The sequence below is a fragment of the Hydractinia symbiolongicarpus genome, chromosome 1 (assembly GCF_029227915.1).
Source record: "Hydractinia symbiolongicarpus strain clone_291-10 chromosome 1, HSymV2.1, whole genome shotgun sequence".
NCBI classification, from domain to species: Eukaryota; Metazoa; Cnidaria; class Hydrozoa; order Anthoathecata; family Hydractiniidae; genus Hydractinia; species Hydractinia symbiolongicarpus.
The window spans coordinates 14617989-14636051 of record NC_079875.1 but is presented as its reverse complement, the minus strand read 5'-3'; the positions used below and the strand labels follow the sequence as shown (position 1 = coordinate 14636051).

Here is an 18063-nt window from a genome sequence, read left to right as displayed (position 1 = left end):
GATCTTTTGTCTAATTAGTGCGTCAATAAACTGGTGAATTATGGGTAATAGTTAAAACATTAAATCATTTAAATAATATTGACTTTTAGTATTTTTAAAAAAACTAGTCGTTAGCCCGTGGAAGAATCCACGGGTTCGCCCGTCGCAGTTAAGTTACCATTTTGCGTGACAGACAGACGGACGGACGGACAGAAGTATACGGGCATTATAATATAGATGTTGACAAAAATATGTCTTAATTAATGGATCTTGAAAAACCTTTTAATACGGCGTAGCAGGGAACTTTTTTTTCAAGTTATTTATTTGACCAGATTCTCGCTCACGGTTAGGTTCCGAGTACAATTATGTAGGGGTGTGAATATAGACTTGTCCTACAATTTGAGGCTTTGGGTATAACGCAATGCATCGCGCAAAAGAGGCGCGGGCATGAGATGTCTTGTTAAGGATAGCTTACGCCTTAAACTTTAAATGTAACCAAAGTAATAAAAAGGTAAAAGAAGCTAAGCTATGAATAAATTAAAAAAAATAGCAATAGAGGCTATATCATGGATGCCAGAAGAAAGGCTACAAACAAATTTTGTAAAAATAAAAAATACGTATTGAAACAGCAGGTAATTTTCTGTACATACGCCAGACCAATGACGTAACCAAACATGCTAAAAAAATATCGTCAGTTTTAAAATTAATACGTCAATGCATTTTACGGTGTAACTCTTCTTCTCTTTGAAGCTATATTTTCATTCCGTTTTTTGAAATCGACTAAAGCATTTTTCCAAAAGGACAAAATAAACCACAATTTAAGGCTGACCTTACAAAACTCCATCTATATATAATTTCCAGGTTAACTGTTAAGAGTTAACAGTAATCCCTTTTGAATCGTTGACGTATTGTTGAGCAGTAACCGACTCGTGACTGGGCGCACGGTCACCAGAACTGAGAGCTACAAAATAATTCAAGACGGTGCACGCTCACAATACACGCATACTTTTTTTTTTTTGTATTATTAATATTATTATTTTATACACACAAATTCAAATGCATTCACGCTTTCCTTTCAAAATAAAAAAACAAATATATCTAAACAAGCATTTTATATTCTCTTATTAACAAATTAACTGTACTCAGAAGTCATAGCACTCTACCATCTTTTTATTCGGTGCTATTTAGAGCCCAGCGCCTTTTCGATAGTAGATGTTTCCATTCTTGTTGACTCCCCACACACCGTTATCTGCACTGTTTACAGAAACGTATTTTAAACCACCATCGACTTGACTCCAGCCAGTACCAGTAGGGTTTAAGTGACTAATACCTACAAAAAACATATATTATGTGAGATGATCTAAATTGGAGTATGGTAATATATTTACTGTGTTTATTTGTTAGGAGTATTTTTATCCAGGATTGCTTCTTCTGTTTTATCAATGCTGTTTTAATAATGTTATCAACTAAAGTTGACATAATTTTCGATGACAATTAAAGGAATTCGTACGACAATGTGACATGATTGGTCAAAACATCTATGTGTTACTTGATGGATTACTTATAATGAATACAATAATGCAAACTTTTTTTTTAGTAGGCAAATATCAATAGATATCAGGGAAAATACGCATTGTATTCACGCGATACGATTTCATGAAATACCCACTCGGAAAGGAGTTCTCCTTAAACATCACAAAACATATATATTATTGAGTTGAAAAATAAATACGCCTTTAAAGCACACAGGGGTCTATACACATTTGATCGTATAAGTCGAAATTAGATTATTTTTCCAGAATTTTTAATTCCTTTTGGCACTGTTATCAAGATAAAAAGTCGCTGTGATTTCAGATGACCATTTTGAGGTCTCCACAAGACAATTTAGCTTAATCGCTATGTGACTTGATGAATGATTTCGTTTAAATATCAGAATAACCCCAGAATAACCCCCCTTTTGGAAAAACAGCAGGAATATTAACCCCTTTTAAGTCAGAATTTCTGAAGGTTCTAAAAGGCCGGGGGTGTGCACTAAAAAGCATTTCCTTTCACCTCTCCGAAAGTGGTAAAGGAGAGATCTATTGCAGCAAAACATAGCATAGAAGTTTGTTTGCACAGTGGGAAAAAAAAGGAGATAAAAAATTTGGATGACTTAAAAACGATAGAACCTAAGCTTTGGAATAAAGAACATTATAAACATTTGAGATGTGTAAAATGACTTGATAAAAGCGTCCAAGGGTTAAAATATGACTTTAAAAGTGTCAACAAGGATATGCTTCAGAAATCATCATAAAATAATTGGGAGGGGTGGGACTTTCTTGGTCGCCCTTTCGGTCTGATTAGAGTTGTTGCAAACAACAAAGTACATATAGCGTTAAGTGACTTTGAATCTACCTTACCTTCTCTGATGTATATGTTATGATGTTTGTTGACACCCCAGACAATGTTTAGACCACTGTGAATCTGCATAAGACCGCCAGGTATATTTTGCCAGTCGGTTCCTTTAAAAAAGAAAGTGTTGTTTGTTGACAGGTAAATGTTCAATCCTGAACATTCATCCAAAGACTACTTTTAGGCGTTTAAGGCCAGGGCTGGAACGTCGGCGCGCAATATGCTTAATTTTTATTTCATCAAAGATGGTAGCGTTTTCCAAATTTTTTGTGGTTGTTTACCAAATGCTTTGAAGTTAACTGGTCTCAACTTTGAAAGTTGTCAAAATCAGACGTTGCGGCTAGAAAATAAATCTCTAATGTGCATGCTCAAAGATTGAATTTACAGAGGTTCTGTCAAGAACGCTTAAATTGAAACTGATATATTTCATTCATTTTCCACTTTTCAAATTTAATTTAATATGCGCCTGAATTTTTTTCTTATTATTGTTTTGAAACTTCTTACTAAGGTTCTAAAATGGGTTGTGTTTACTTTTATATGGCGATTATAAAACGAGGTGCAATTCATATACAAATCTGCGTGATTGCGCTGCACAAAATAAAATTTTGGACATTATAAAAGAGAACTTACCAGCTCCATATCCACCAAAGGTTCCCTTTCTGTAATATATCTGATCATGTTTATTGACGCCCCAAACACCAGAGCCACCAACAGATACATATTTCAATTTTCCAGAAATGTGCTGCCATCCTGTACCTACGCTCAAAAGAAATTGAAATAAGGACTTCTGTGATTCTCAGACTTCAAAAGAGCACGTTGGCATTAAAATAAAGCGGGAAAGACGGAATCTATTAGCCATAACTTATAGCCACTTAATTTTACGATATCGAAAAAGACCAGTATCGAAGCACCAAAAAAAACACAACTTAACGTTGTGTTTTTTTTTGGTGCTTTCAAAGTTCTTTCATATGAGATCAACTTGATTTTTAGCGGGAGGTAACCTTTAATTTTTCTTTCTGATACTTCTATTTGTATTCTAACAAGATTGCAGTTTCTTTTACTATAGGGTATTTTTTTTTATTTGTTTACATGTTTATTCACCTATACTTTATAGTTAGCTAGCTAGCTAGCTAAGCTACCTATTCAGCCACCTAAAGATTTGTATTAGTTTTATTTGCCTCTTACTGTCACGTTCTCTAGCCATATATTAATCTTAAACAAAATCAATTTTAAGATTCTGGCTACCAACGTAGATGTTAGCTAACATTTCTGATTTTTGTATTAACTTTGCCAATCTGATTTTTACTTGGTTGTGAACTGGGGTTAGATACCTCTAGCTAAAATGTCAAAGTAACCAAATACAGTTGGCTGCAACAGAATTTTTAAGTAACCTTTTTCATACTAAATGCAATTAAGTAGTTAGCTACCACTTTACTGTAATATAAACTTTAGCAAAAGTCAAAAGTTTAATAATGAGACACAGAGTACCTGTGCTATGTGCCTATCCCGTGTTGTTAAACAACGGTCTGTTTCCTGTGTTTTTATTTAAACTGAAGTATTTTGGAAAAGGCTATTAAGCTTATAGGTATGTGCGACACATTTTACCTGTACTAAGTGCTAAGCTCAGTGTTAACAATGAACTGTTTTTCGGATAAGGCTGTTTACGCCTAGAGCTTGTGCGATGTGGTTTACCTGTACTAAGGGGTCAGCCCACTGTGACAATTACTTTTTAAACTTTCTCGGGAATCACGTCTGTACGGGTGTGCAACACTGTTTACCTCTTCAACTCTGTTTAACTGTACTAAACGCTTAGCATGATGTCACGATTAATTTTTTAACATTTACTAAAACTTATTCCGCAAAGTAAAATAATATTGACTATTTGTTTTTGCTATGACGAAGTAACAACGGTTTGTAACGGTGTATGCGCTTTACTTGATTTACGGCATACTGCATACCTGTACTAAAGCACCCACCTGACCGTGTGGCACAGTTTACGACTCTTATTAAGCACTCCTCAGGGCGTTTAACACATGGTCGCACCTTGACTTGTGGCTTACCCCGGCATTTTGACGCCGGGTTTCCCGGCTAGTTCTTATATAATAATACGAAGTGTATGTGACGTTCATAGTGGATGTGTTCGTTTTCGTTTTTGCCGAAATTTTCTTTTCAGTCGCCGAAAAAAGTATGTCTGAAACGCTAAATTTTCTGACGTTACGGCGCGACGTCAATAACACTACTTTAACGTCAATATCCTATATTAAATTAATGAAACCATTACAGTGCACTTAAAATTTTGATTTGGCCTCAACTTGGAAACGAGGTGCTGACGTCAATGGCTTTTCACTGCGCGGGTAACTAGGGACCACCCGGGACCAATTTAAGTAAGTTTCTGTTCTCCAAGGGCCTTATCGACTAGTATAATAATACTCCTCTCAATATTTGAACATAAAGAACTTACCTTCTGGATTGGATAGAGAAGCACCCTTTCGAAAGAATATATCATCGTTCCTGTTAACACCCCAAACGCTGTTAGTTTGCGGGCTGACGCTTACTTGTTTCAATCCTCCCGAAATTTTCTTCCAATGCGTCCCAGAAGGCTGGCTTTCAGAGATACCTAGATGTTTATGTTAATAGATATGATACACTGCATTCATTTTTGCAGGAAACGAAAACAGTATCAGTAAGAAAAGTAGAGAAGATATGTCATGTTTCTGTTTATGTGGTGTTGGTCTCATCATACGACAAATAGGAAAGTAGATGAAAAATGATAAACACTTACCCTTCCTGACGTAAATATTATCATGAGCATTTGCTCCCCAAACAACATTGTGTCCCGAGCTGATTTCTTTTAGTCCGCCAGCTTAAACGAGATAAAAAAAAATATTTGAAAAAGATTGAACAAATGTGTATTGAAAACAGAATAATTAATTCAGGTTGATGATAACTCTATCATGCGCGCAAAAATATACAAATATACACGAATACTTATTGGGTTCATTGTTTCAAATAATAAAATCACGCTCCAAGAGATTTTCTGTTATTTTGGCAGAAATGCTTGCATTCCCAACGTTCAACAAAGAAAATTAGTTTATACGACTGAATGAAGTTAAATCACTTTTACTACAATATTCTCGACATTATTTTCACTAATTTTGACCTCTGAATAACTCGGTTTAAAGTTTTGATGGCAATTTCTTGATTTATTGATTCCAGCGGTATTGAAAAACCCGCGTAGTATTCCATATTTTTTATACATATAACTTTAAATTACCAATTTGTTTCCAGTCAGAACCCAAAGGTGCTGGTTGTTGAACAAAATCTCCCAAATATGTTCCTGATTTATAGTATATGTTATCATGACGGTTCACACCCCACACTCCTGCCTGTCCAGTTGAGACCACTTTCAAACCTCCAGGAACTTGTTTCCAGCTGCAACCTTCGTCCGGATTTTGCCCTTTTTGAAAAAAGAAAATATTTGTACATATTACAGAATTCTCATCCCCAGAGGTCTTCGAGATCGAGAATGTTATTTACATTATGTAAAGCATTCGTATGTGTTACATATTATTCTTATTATAGAGCCTTTTTAAAAGCATTTTAAAAAACTAAAAAGCTGATGAAAAAACAGAGTTAAAAGTGAAGCCGCAAGCAGCACATGTTTTTGTGGGTCCTCATTTTAAAGACAGATAAAAACACAGCTTGTAGAATTCCTATATAATTCAGTTCCAAACAAACTTTTTGCATTGAAACGGATTATTAGGTGATGTATTAAAAAAATAGAGATTACCACCAGACACCACAACTTGGTAAAATACAGACCAAAAATTAATAGGGCAATTTCCAAAAAATGAAAAACTTTATGAAACCAAATTTTGCGGTCATTTTTTTTATCAGTTTGTGCTCATTCCCTACTAGATTCTTGGAGGTGGACATCGTTCCTTTCACCAATCAAAAATAGTTATTAACATTTTTTCCTACAACCATAACGAAATATTTTCCAGGGCATTTAATTTTGGTCAGTCAGAGAGTTGCTGTACCTAAGGATGACATTCAAAACATAATTTGCGACAAGATTATTCGCACAAGACACTGTTATTGACTTTATGTGTATCATACCTGCCATCACGAGGGAGATCCCCAACAATAAAATAAAAATTTTCATTTTCGTTTATTCTAAAGAAAAGAAGAACTGTCAGTCTAAATTTAAAATACCATACTATAAAATCTTTGCAATACAGTTATGACGTGCATTACAAATAAATTATTGCGAAGCCGATGGTCAGTTGAAGTTGTTTTTTGAAATTGTCAACCCTCACAATAAAAGTTTTGCTCAAAGGACTTATGTCTTACTTCAATCAAAAAGAAAAGGTGTTATATAGTGATTTGAAAATGGCTGCGTTACTCATGACATCATTAAAAATATAGTTAGTGCCCGTAGTGATAAAAGTTTAATTTGAAAAAGCGCGGGAAAAGCGCGTTTTGGCAATTTTGCAGTACATAAAACGCAACAAGATTTTTCTGCGTCTTGCAACTTTCTTAACATAATAAACTTTAACACACCAAAACCTAAAGCTGGGATGACGATGTCATAATTTTCTACACGAACTATATAGGGTCGCGCAATTAGCCACCTGAGTGCTATGCAAAGGTACTTAACCCAGTAGTCCTAAAATTCATCATAATGGAAGTTCAGTTGCTATGACAAATTATGTGAAAGAACTGATAAAAAACGCTTGTGCGGTGCATTTTCAAACACGAATTCTGCAGTTAGACTTATTTGAGGGAAACTCAAGTTTTTATGATACGTCATTACTACCCTAACAATTAAAAGAAATGTGACGCCTGACTGCACACGAAATTCGCTATTACAAAGCTTAGTAGAGGGTGACAATGAGATTATATTTTCATAAACTTCAAAAAAATTCAACATACAAAGAAAACAGACATTTCAACTTATTTATAAAAGTAAAAAAAAAAAAAAAAATGAATCAAATTACCTTAATCCGATCACTTTTTTTTTTCCGATTAAATTGTGCACCCAACTGTGTCTGCTCTCTCCTCTGGATATAATTTGAATTTGCACATGATTTAAATACACCAAGCTTCGTTATTATTTACTTGTCATGTCCATTCATAAATTAAACGTCCTGAATTGGTACCACAGTATTACATTCCCACAAACTTCTATTATTGTTGCCAAGGAGAGGACAATCTCCTTCCCATTGCTTTTTTATTTACTACAGTAAACATTAACCCCGAATATTCAAGTCAAAATCACGAAGAAGTTTTCATTATGAACAGTAAGGACGTTTTAGAAGTTCAGATCTAACCAAATAACCTAAGGCCTGATTTAAACATGTGACAAGTGAAAATTGTAACCAAGTTTAAATTATATAAACATGTTACAGAAACAGCGTACATAATTTCTTGCGAGAGACGAACTTTTAAAATAGCTAAGTTATTTCAGTGTATAGGCGGGATAGTAGAAATGCAATTTCATATACATATACGAAATATAAAAGGACGTATTTTAAAACCCAGAATATTTTAGAATTTTCGCCTTGTATAGTCTATATTATAATACCCGTATACGTCTGTCCGTCCGTCCGTCTGTCTGTCACGCAAAATGGTAGCTTAGCTACGCAGGTAGCGAGACGCACGCAATGCGGTATAAAAAGGACGGGCGAACCCGTGGATATAATAGTATATAATAAAGTCGTTGTTAACCCGTGGAAAAATCCACGGAGTCACCCGTCCTTTATATATCGCATTTTTTCTTTTCGTTACAGAACGCGTCTTTCGCTGACAGACAGACAGACGACGGCTATTATTAAAGAGACTAGTCGTTAACCCGTGGAAAAATCCACAGGGTCGCCCGTCGCGTTCGCTCGTCCTTTAAATTTACCCGTTGCAACAAAGTAGATAAAAATATATCGCATTTGATATTCGTGCGCATTTTCAATATTTCGTGTTTCTGTTACGGGACGCCGCTTTCGCGTACACACAGACAGACGACGGCTGTTATTAAAGAGATTCAGACCTTGTTTCAAAAATCTTGGCTTGCTTTTGGCAACCTTGCTAAAAATTGTTATGAACAACATTTTATTAAAGCAACTAGACTAAACTCCCTAAAACGAAACAGATGGCAAGGGATACTCAACCTGAACAAGTTTTTTGTGTATAATAGAGTTTAATGTTTGTCAGTTTTTAACTATATTGAACAGTATGTTAAAATTTGCTCTAGATGGTAATTGAATTTTAAAAAGGTAGTAGTATTTTGGGCAAATTTTTTTTGCTGCCATTTTGTTCCTTATATGGCGTACTATAAGTGTGTCAAGCTTAATTCAACGTGGACAAGCCTATTAAAAGTTATGAATGGGGAGGAAGGCCATAGTATACCCTAGACCGAAAGGGGTTTAAAACAACTATGAACCTCACACAAAAGTAAGTTGTTTAAAAAAAAGCGTGTGTATTAAAAAATAACTACGCGCAAAATTGGATCATCATCTTGTGTTGTGTAAGTACAGTCTCTGTTTCTAATCAACAACATATATTGCCTAAAATATTTTCAAACGCGTGCAAGCAACAAAATATATAGCATGTGTTATTTGGTGTGTCCGCAGCACCAGTATGAAATTGCACAGGGACATTCAACAGCTATTCTCATAGAGACAATATTTTCTCGCGTATAGTTACAATCCTTGTTTTGAAATAGACTATTCCCCTTCTAATAAAACTGTCCAACGGTGGAAAAAGATCTTTCAATGGTAAAACATCTTTTTACAATCACGTGACCTATCACATGATTTATCACATGACCTATCACATTGACCTATCACATGATCATCCTTATCTTATAAAAGAGATGTATATCTCCACAGTGAAACATTAATATCTTTTTTATTATTAAGTTTATACTCTGAGTTGACAACAAGGGCACCAACATCTCCCTCCCTTGCTTAGCACGCCCCAACCACCGCCCCTTTTCCCTTAGCCACGTAGTACGACAAAAGATCCATAAATTTACAATTTTTCTCCTCCAACCCAAAGCCTGCAATTACGATTTCGAAACTCTATCTATCTTATACTGCAAGAAGTGTAGCCGTTCAGATCACAGGCACTTTTTATTTACTTGTTACTTACAATGTATATCGAATTTTTAAAATTAACACAAAAGTATTACATTCCCACCACTGGAAACTAGGTTGTCAAGGTGTTTCTTAAAAGAAACCGTGTTTCCAATAACTCAACGATACTTTAATTTACCAATGAGTTTTATCTTACCTTAAATAGTTTGAAATCCGATTGTTATAGTACTCAAAGGTTATTCTAGCGCTTGATTCTTCGAATGATTTACGTTTCTACCAATGTACTATCACTTTTCACCAGACAACTGAACACTAAAACATCACATTATCATAGAGTTGAAAACACGTTTCTTCTGTTCGAACTTTGTAATTTCATATCTTGTTGATTAAACGATCTCCTGTTGCATATTTTTTTCAAGAATCAATGCGACTGAAAAAAACTATTCCCTTCAAATCATCTTCGTAGTTCAAATAACTTTGGTAAAAGACTTTAGAAGGTCAGCGTGAGATGTAAATGATGAGGATAGATAGGATTTAATGAGAAAAAATAGATTCAAATTTGCACGCAACTGTTTCACCTTCATGTACAACCTAAACGACTACTTTCCACTTGTTAAACTTGCTTGTTAAAAATGGACTTTGTTTTCAGAGAAATACATCAGGCATACAAGAGGGGGATATCGTTCTCTGAGCTTTTTTTATCGCTCTCTGATATGTGGCTAGCGCAAAAGCATTAGCTCTGGTACTGACCGTGACCCATTTGTAGGTATTTCTGAAATAGCTGTTTGCTTTACTTGTGCAGTTAAAGAAGCAAACCTATGATGACTGAAGGCTTTCTAGCTAATCCAAAAGCGGTCTGGCGCGAGTTAATTGCTAAGTAGCTAGCCTATGGTTTATGGAAATTCGCATCCTTTGGCTTCTTTATACGTTTATTGTTGTGTTGTGGAAAAAAATTAACACAGGAAAAAAATATTGTTGTTGGTCATGACAGATATTTCTTAAGGTCCAAGAGACACCTTGTAATGGTTCATTCATTTAAATTTAAGTTATTTACTGTTATGCAAATTTCTAAAAAAAAAAAATTTATAATTTGGTGGGACTTTGCTGACGTCATCAAAATTCAATTGACGGATCTCTTTCCCATTGTTCTCCTGCCTAAGTGGCTTCCTCCGCGGAACTTATCGACCTGTCTCTTATACTAATACGAAAAGTTTTTATGACTGAAAATTCCGAACCAGGCCAAAATTCGACTTTCCAAAGGAGATGTATTTTCCTCTTAAAGAATGCCCAAATTTCAAAAATATAAGTCTATTTTTTTATCGCCTATTTAAACATTACGCAATTACAAAGACTTACGTGAAAGCGTTCTCGAACCCAGAGCTCTTAGATCCCAGCCAGCGCAGCGCCATTACGAAACAAATAGTCCTGGGAATGAGGTTGATGGTCTATAAATGTGCTTTGACGGACCTTTGCTGATGTCAGCAAAATTTTTAAACCCTTATATTTCCTCAACGGTTCATCAAAACACATGATTGTAATAAATTTCCATATAGATATACATTAGAGACAATGACTAACCAAATTTCTTAAAAAATGATATTTTGTTCATGCACAGCTGACGTCATCAAACTCCTAATCTATATTTTTCCATAGTTTTTATACCTTAGTGGGTTTTTCCACGCGTTTTATCGGCTAGGGTAGGTAGATGATGACGTAATTTTGGGAGTGGGGTCAACCAAATGATTACGACTGATTACATGGGGGAGGGGGGATCAGAAAATAGGCAAAAAATTGATTACGTAATATGTGAACGCTCCCTTAGTGGAATTTTCCACCCGCTTTATCGACTATTCGGTATCAATATATGTTTCACAAACGTAACAGTTCAATGCCATCAAAATCAAATAGTTAATATCGTCGAAACATATACAAACCAAATTTTGAACTTTTATATATTACTTGTCAATAACATTTTTATCACCCATATTTTTATATAGGAAATGCTCACGCAATGAAATAGTTCGTTAGGTTTTTTTTAGAGACGTTGCATTGTGTAATGTAAACAAAAATTCATTTGCTTTGAACTATTTTAGAGCAACACTATAGAATAGAATAGCAACATTTATTTAACGTCAATGTATATACAATTACTAACAAATAAAAACCAGATCTCTGATGAAAACTGCGAGATCCACAGGTTCCATCATCAGAGGATGGTTAGCCTTAACATTCGACTAAATAAAATTGACGATAGAAAAATTAAAATAAGATTATGAATTATCGCATTATCAGTTTCTCGTGCACAAAAACGACAATGAAATATTAATTTTACTTCTTTTGTGGATTGCGAGTTTCTTTTGAGGGAAAAAAGTCACAATTACAGTTACATTATAAATTTTTGTAGGATTAAAAAATCCAGAGTCTTAGCATTTTCCTTCCCGAGTCTTTATACCGAGAGTTCTGTATTTCACACAGAAAATGCGGACATTCACAATTTTAACTCCCACATCTTGTTCGCAAACTTAAATCTTTTTTTTCCGCAAACAATTTCTTCCCTTAACCCTGCTAGTGCTGGTCCTGTATATATACGGGATAGCCACGGGCGTTATACAGGCCCGCCCAACTGCGTCACAAGCAATTTTAACAAACTGGTGTTGCTCAGATCTAGTACCAAGAACCAAAACACTGCCTTTTTTTAAAAAAAAAAACAAAGTTTAAAAGCGCTTTTTGGTGAAAATCTACAGTAATAATTCGTTCAAAAATTCTCTTTGCAAATTTCTTCAACTCCATGATTGTTGATCATGTTACGCGCCACTAACGCAGCGCAAAATCACCCAAACACGGTTGTCATCGCGCACCTACTTAGCCTGCGTCCAATGCATTTGCGACACATATAATGCTTGCAATCCTTGCTAAACTCAAGTCAAAAGCCGAGTGGGTTGCCCGACGCAAATTTCTGCATGTCAAAAGGAAAGTTTAGTTCTTTTTCTATCAAATGAGCTTGGATGGAGCTTCTAGTTCGTTTTTGTTATGAGTTATGGTTAATTGAAGTTGGAATAAAAGTTGTGTCAAAATTGGGCTTTTTGACAAACGGACCGCACCACAAGGGTTAAGGTAAATTAAACCCCCTACAGAAAATTTCAGCAGATTGTGTAAATCAGCTATAGGAAATACACACCTGGACAACCTGCTTCTTGTTTATAAAACACTATCAAGAAATCAAAACCGACGTATCAATTATATCTTCGTATTCTTGGAATTTGAACTAGCATATATACATGGTTAGATTACACAAGATTAGCTTCTAAGTGAATCTTCTTCGACATTCCAGAAATTTAAACATGTCTCTTAATTTTTGCAAGTACTCTTGGTAACCTAACATTAGGGAGAATAACATCAAATTTTGGAAAATGTTTCAAGCTATTAACAGCTTCTCCCAACACCCTCTCCTCAACAAGCCTCCACTTACAATTAGTTTACCACGAGCAAATAAGAGTTAAATCTGACACAGTAAATTTCACGTTACACACGAAAGAAATTCTTGTTAAAAGAAGTCAAACATTAATCGAAGTTGTTTAGTACCCGTGGACGTAAAATTTTCGCTTTCGTAAACTCTTAAAACTGTAAAATATAAAAATTCCTTTCTAAAAAATATGTACAAAAAAGAAAAAAAAATGGGAGAAAACACAACAGCATGACAGCGCTGTCTTTTTGCCATTCAATCTAGTTAAAATTTTGAAGGCAAAATCGTGCAAAACTAGACCTTGACTAAAAAATGTCTAAATAAATACAACACCATATGTAAAAGCTTAATAAAATGAAATCTACTGATATTTTTATATGTATATAAAGATAATAAAATTGCAGTTTGCTGTATATAGAAATATTTCACAGGTAGCTAATCTTGACATTTTCTATCAAGACATTTCAACTTCTTTGTCATCTCGAGGTCTTTTAAACATAAGCACGTGAGGTTCTAAAAGAAACGAGGCATGTTAAAATACTTCGCACAGCTTGGTTTACGCGCCACGCAGGCGCCTGAAAATTAGATCGTAATAAAAACTGAATGACTGCACCTAAATTGTATGCCACATAGCGAACCCTAAAATCACTTTAAGGGCCCTCTTGTTGATAACAAAAGGACACAAAGTACTGAATTATACGTCTTTGTGAGACAGACACAAACAGTCCACTAAATTAGCAAGAAAAATTTTACAAGACGTGGGTAAATATTCACCTGGTTTGTGTAGCATATAATGTATCCATCCTTGAGACTGTTGTACTCCCATTCCACGCCATTCTTGTTCAGTAAGTAAACGATCTTTCGGAAGTTTCTTAGCCAGTTCTTTTGGAATAATCACATGCCTAAAGAAAAAAAAATTGCTTTCAAATTTCCTGAACCTTCATCGTACACAACTTCCTAAGTAATCAATGAGACAGTATGGACATATATTTTCACACTATGGTACAGTACGAATGTTTTCAGATGCCATTCCCTTAGATATGATAGTTTTAAGGCTAAAATTGAAGATATTTACAAGAAATTTTTAAATATCTATTGTTTGATGAGATTTGAGAAGACTTTTCGAAATTAAAAATTTAAAGAGTTTTGGAGTGTGGCAACCCACAGCGTATCTATTGGAAGGATTGAATCGTTTAAGTGTATGATATTGTTTATAAGTAACTTTAAAGAATTTTCTTTTTTTCATCCACTAACATACTTTACCAAAAATTACCAAAGTGCCCACTCATTTTAATTGACTGTGACGAAAAGTAGGAGTCTTAAATTAAATTTTGTACCTTAGGAGTACTAATTTTCGTGGGTACATTTTTAGCAAATTTCGCGAAATTAAATGCCCGCGAAATATTTCGCGATGTTAAATTTACGAACATAATACCCGCGAATTTCTTTTTCAATTAATATTTGCGAAAATTAATACCCGCGAAAAAAGCTAAATTTATCAGGTAGAGATGATAAACAAGACAACCTTAAAAATACCACGCAAATATTCCCAAAACCTAATCGACTACAACTTTATCACCACCACCAACTTTACCACGCATATTTTCCCAAATCCTAATTGACTACAACTTTATCACATTGTTTGTTTTCTTCCCAAACATGTCTCAAATGTCTCTTGACCGAACTTTAACCTTTTTATTTCTTGTCCTTCCCGAAGCCACACACAGCGTACAAATCGTTCTCATGGATGACGGATAAGAACGTCCCCATTATCTCTTAATTTTTTGGTTCGAGATAGAGTTCTCCTAAAAACTGTTCATACCAACAATCCATGAATGGTTTGTTATGCTGCTGAACATTGTGATGGTGGCAAGACAAGGAACCTCGAGTCCACCTTGAATAAGAGGGCTACGTCGATAATTCTTTCAGTTACAGTTGCTTGTATGAATTTGGTAATCCTTGATATCTCCATTGGAAGATGTCCCACCACACGTTGTGCATTATTTGATTTGCATGATTTAATAGAAAAAACATCATAGAGATTGTTTTCCTCGTGGACACATTCAAGTATTTCTCCTTCCACGGGTTTCCAGCTCATCTTGTAGACGTGAAATCCTCTTACTGCCGCACTGAAAACTATGCTTTTCTGCGTCATAATTTGAAATGGCAAGAGATAAAATGTTGTTTCCTAGACACATTTTTAATCCTGTTGGAGGAGTTCTGATACAAGTCATCTTTCGAACATTTTTTTCTTTCTGAAGTAGAATATCAAGAGTCCCATTCATTTCTCAAACGTTTGTGACAAAGTAAACAATAGGAACATTCAAACGTTTGTGAAATGATGGAACATAGAAGGCTATTTTTGTTTAGAACATTCTTTATTCGTAAAGTAAAATGTTGAGTTTAGTTGAACAATTCATGAAAATTAATACTCGCTAAAAATCAAAATTTCTCCGATTTGCGAAAATTAATACCTGTGAAGTACACTTTTTTGACTCGCGAAAATAAATACCCGTGAAAATTAGTACTCCTAAGGTAACTACTTACAGGTGACTTGGTGAGATTTTAGGTAGGCGATCGATTTATTGCACGTCTTATTAATTCTGCATGGGAGTTATTGTATGCAGATGATTTAGTTCTCATAGCAGATTCAATGGAAGAATTAGTTGAAAAGTTTGAGAAGTGGAAGAAAGGACTAGAAGAGAAAGGGCTAAGGGTGAACACAGCAAAGTTTAAAGTCATGATTAGTAGCATTGCAGTCAAGTGTGACCTTGTAGTTGCTAAGCGGCCTTGTGAAGTTTGCAGGAAAGGGGTTGGTAGCAAATCAATTTTTTGTCAGACTTGCAAGCATTGGGTACATAAGAAGTGCAGTAGTGTTGGTGGAAGGTTAAGAGCTGACATTCTGTTTGTATGCAAGTGTTGCAAAGGTGAGATTATAGAGAATGAAGTATATCCAGCTTCAATGATGTACAACAGTGGCTTGTTAGAGATACTTCTGTTACTTAGGTGATAAGGTGGGCAGTGAAGGGAGTGTTGGAAGAAGTGTTACTTGCAGGATAGGTTCTGCTTGGAAAAAGTTTAGAAAGTTACTTCCTTTGTTGACTAGCAGAGACTTGTCAATTGAGGTAAAAGGTAGGTTGTATGAGGTCTGTGTAAGAAGTGTTAGGTTGTATGGTAGTGAGACATGGGCAGTGAAGCAGGAAGATATTGACCGTTTAGAAAGGAATGATATGAGAATGGTTAGATGGATGTGTAACGCCAATCTGAGAGACAGAAAGAGTTCAGATGAGCTAAGAAGCAGGCTAAGTATCCGTAGAATTAAAGATGTTATCCAGATAAGAAGATTGAATTGGCTGGGGCACTTGGAAAGAATGGAGAGGGATAATTGGGTAAGAAAGTGTAGAGACTTGATAGTTCCTGGGGCAAAAAACTCATAGGCAGACCGAGAAAGACTTGGAAGGGGGTTAAAAGGACAGACTTGATACAGAGGAAGTTGAGTTTAGATCTAACACAGTCTAGATCAGATTGGAAGAGGGTCATCAATATACCCTGTCCAACCCATGCTAGCATGGAAAACAACCGTTAAGCTGAGAATGATGATGATGATGTGCGGTGATATGAAACTGTTTTAAAAGATCTAGTTCAAGGTTGATATTGATTACTCATTGTCTCAGAGTTTTGGAGGTTTGCTAGCTAGCTGCACTATTGATAAACAATGAATTCCTGGATTGTTTTGCTTGTAGAATGCATGATTGCATGAGTTACCAGTCAACATGACTGTTTGTCTTTGTATACTGAAGATCAAATGTCAAATTGACTGACTGTTATTTTAAGCACTGCACTAGGAAAGGCATGTTTATCCCACATAAACTCTGTTTTTTCTGACAGTTTCTGTAAAGTTCTAAGATAAAACATTGGTGCTTTAAAACACTTAACTTGCCCTAAAAGCCCCTGTAATTTTTGTGCCATAGATAAATTCCTCTGTTTACATTTACAGCAGTGAGAAGAAATCCACAGACCTCTCTTCATTAAAACCTATCATCTTTTGTCCTGCCGCGCCAATGTCAGAGCCTAAGAGCTTACCGCCGAAAGAAATAATAACTTCACACTGGAATTTATCCATTTCCAAGTGAGTTAGCACCCTAGCGGTGTCAAAGGTAGATAGATGTGCATATTTTACATGGCTAGCCTCACAAATATCGAGGGATATACCTTGTCTATTATTTCCAGAAGGGGCCATGGCTTTGATGGGGAGTCCTGGAGTATTTAATGCTCTTTGAGCTACGCAAACTCATTTAGGGTCAGCGCTCTGCCAGACAACTCCCTGCAACATTCAACGGCCCATACAGTGCGCCATCTCCCTAATTTCCCTTACATGGTAATATTCAATTGCCGAATCGAACCCCGGTCTCCTGCACAAAGTACAAGAATGATAACCACTAAACTATGGGCGCCACAAATCGACACGCCAAGTGAAAATATGGGTGCTGTTCCTCTTCATGTTGTGAAAATATATATCATGAAAATTTAACCTTAAAGACAAGGTCAGACTTCAGTAATATAAAACTAAGCTCTTTTTGTTGGCAAAAAGTAGCTAGAGCTAGGTAGCGAGTTAATCTAGTTAGCTAAACAAATAAAAAAAATAAAGTTATTACCTGTATTCATTACTTTCGTCTTTGTAACGTTCTGAGTAGTATATATTTTTGTAAGTAGTCATATTGTAAGTGCAGTAAATTATTGGAAAAAATGAATAAGTAATAAAACAAACGAAGGAAATGAGTCTGTTCAACGCAACCTTAACGTAACACGTCTAAACACTGTTTGAGGAATTTCAAACTGATGGCGCCGGAATCATCGATTGGTTTGCTCTCCTCCTACAATATTAACCTTCAATAGCAAACAAAAAACAATCTTTAATGTAATTTTTTCAAAATTTACACATTTTTTGATTTAAATTTACTTTAAACGTTGTGATTTCCTAGTTTTAACTTTTCACCTTCCAATTATTTTAAATTAAAAAAAGACATGAGTAATTTAATATATCCACCAAGTAGGAGAGTGCTTAGTTTTGGCGCGGAAGCCGGGACCAAGGACCCTAGGCATTGAACCCGAGACCAAGGGCACAGGGTAATTTTTTCA

At 35.3% G+C, this 18063-nt stretch overlaps 2 protein-coding genes across 2 annotated transcripts; both read right to left on the bottom strand.

The window, feature by feature from the left end:
• Positions 1-1076: 1076 nt before the first annotated feature.
• On the bottom strand, positions 1077-7463 carry LOC130641729 (lectin L6-like). Its single transcript, XM_057448668.1, has 8 exons — positions 7371-7463; positions 6490-6546; positions 5645-5827; positions 5153-5233; positions 4832-4987; positions 3001-3126; positions 2379-2480; positions 1077-1309 (listed from the first exon to the last, which is right to left on the bottom strand). The coding sequence occupies exons 2-8, from the start codon at positions 6533-6535 to the stop codon at positions 1164-1166; spliced, it is 840 nt and encodes a 279-aa protein (XP_057304651.1). The 5' UTR covers positions 6536-6546; positions 7371-7463; the 3' UTR covers positions 1077-1163.
• Positions 7464-12694: 5231 nt separating this feature from the next.
• LOC130641717 (cyclin-dependent kinases regulatory subunit-like) lies at positions 12695-17799 on the bottom strand. Its single transcript, XM_057448657.1, has 3 exons — positions 17580-17799; positions 13699-13826; positions 12695-13437 (listed from the first exon to the last, which is right to left on the bottom strand). Exons 1-3 carry the CDS (start codon positions 17639-17641, stop codon positions 13379-13381), a joined length of 249 nt encoding a protein of 82 aa, XP_057304640.1. The 5' UTR covers positions 17642-17799; the 3' UTR covers positions 12695-13378.
• Between the last annotated feature and the right edge of the window lie 264 nt (positions 17800-18063).

Coding starts and splice junctions, on each gene's coding strand:
- LOC130641729 (XM_057448668.1), bottom strand. CDS start 6,535: ATGAAAATTTTTATTTTATTGTTGGGGATCTCCCTCGTGATGGCAG. Junction 2,481..3,000: donor CTTTGGTGGATATGGAGCTG/GTAAGTTCTCTT, acceptor TCTTTTTTAAAG/GAACCGACTGGCAAAATATA. Junction 1,310..2,378: donor TAACATATACATCAGAGAAG/GTAAGGTAGATT, acceptor TGTTTTTTGTAG/GTATTAGTCACTTAAACCCT.
- LOC130641717 (XM_057448657.1), bottom strand. CDS start 17,641: ATGACTACTTACAAAAATATATACTACTCAGAACGTTACAAAGACGAA. Junction 13,827..17,579: donor GACGAAAGTAATGAATACAG/GTAATAACTTTA, acceptor TTTTTTCTTTAG/GCATGTGATTATTCCAAAAG. Junction 13,438..13,698: donor TTATATGCTACACAAACCAG/GTGAATATTTAC, acceptor CGTTTCTTTTAG/AACCTCACGTGCTTATGTTT.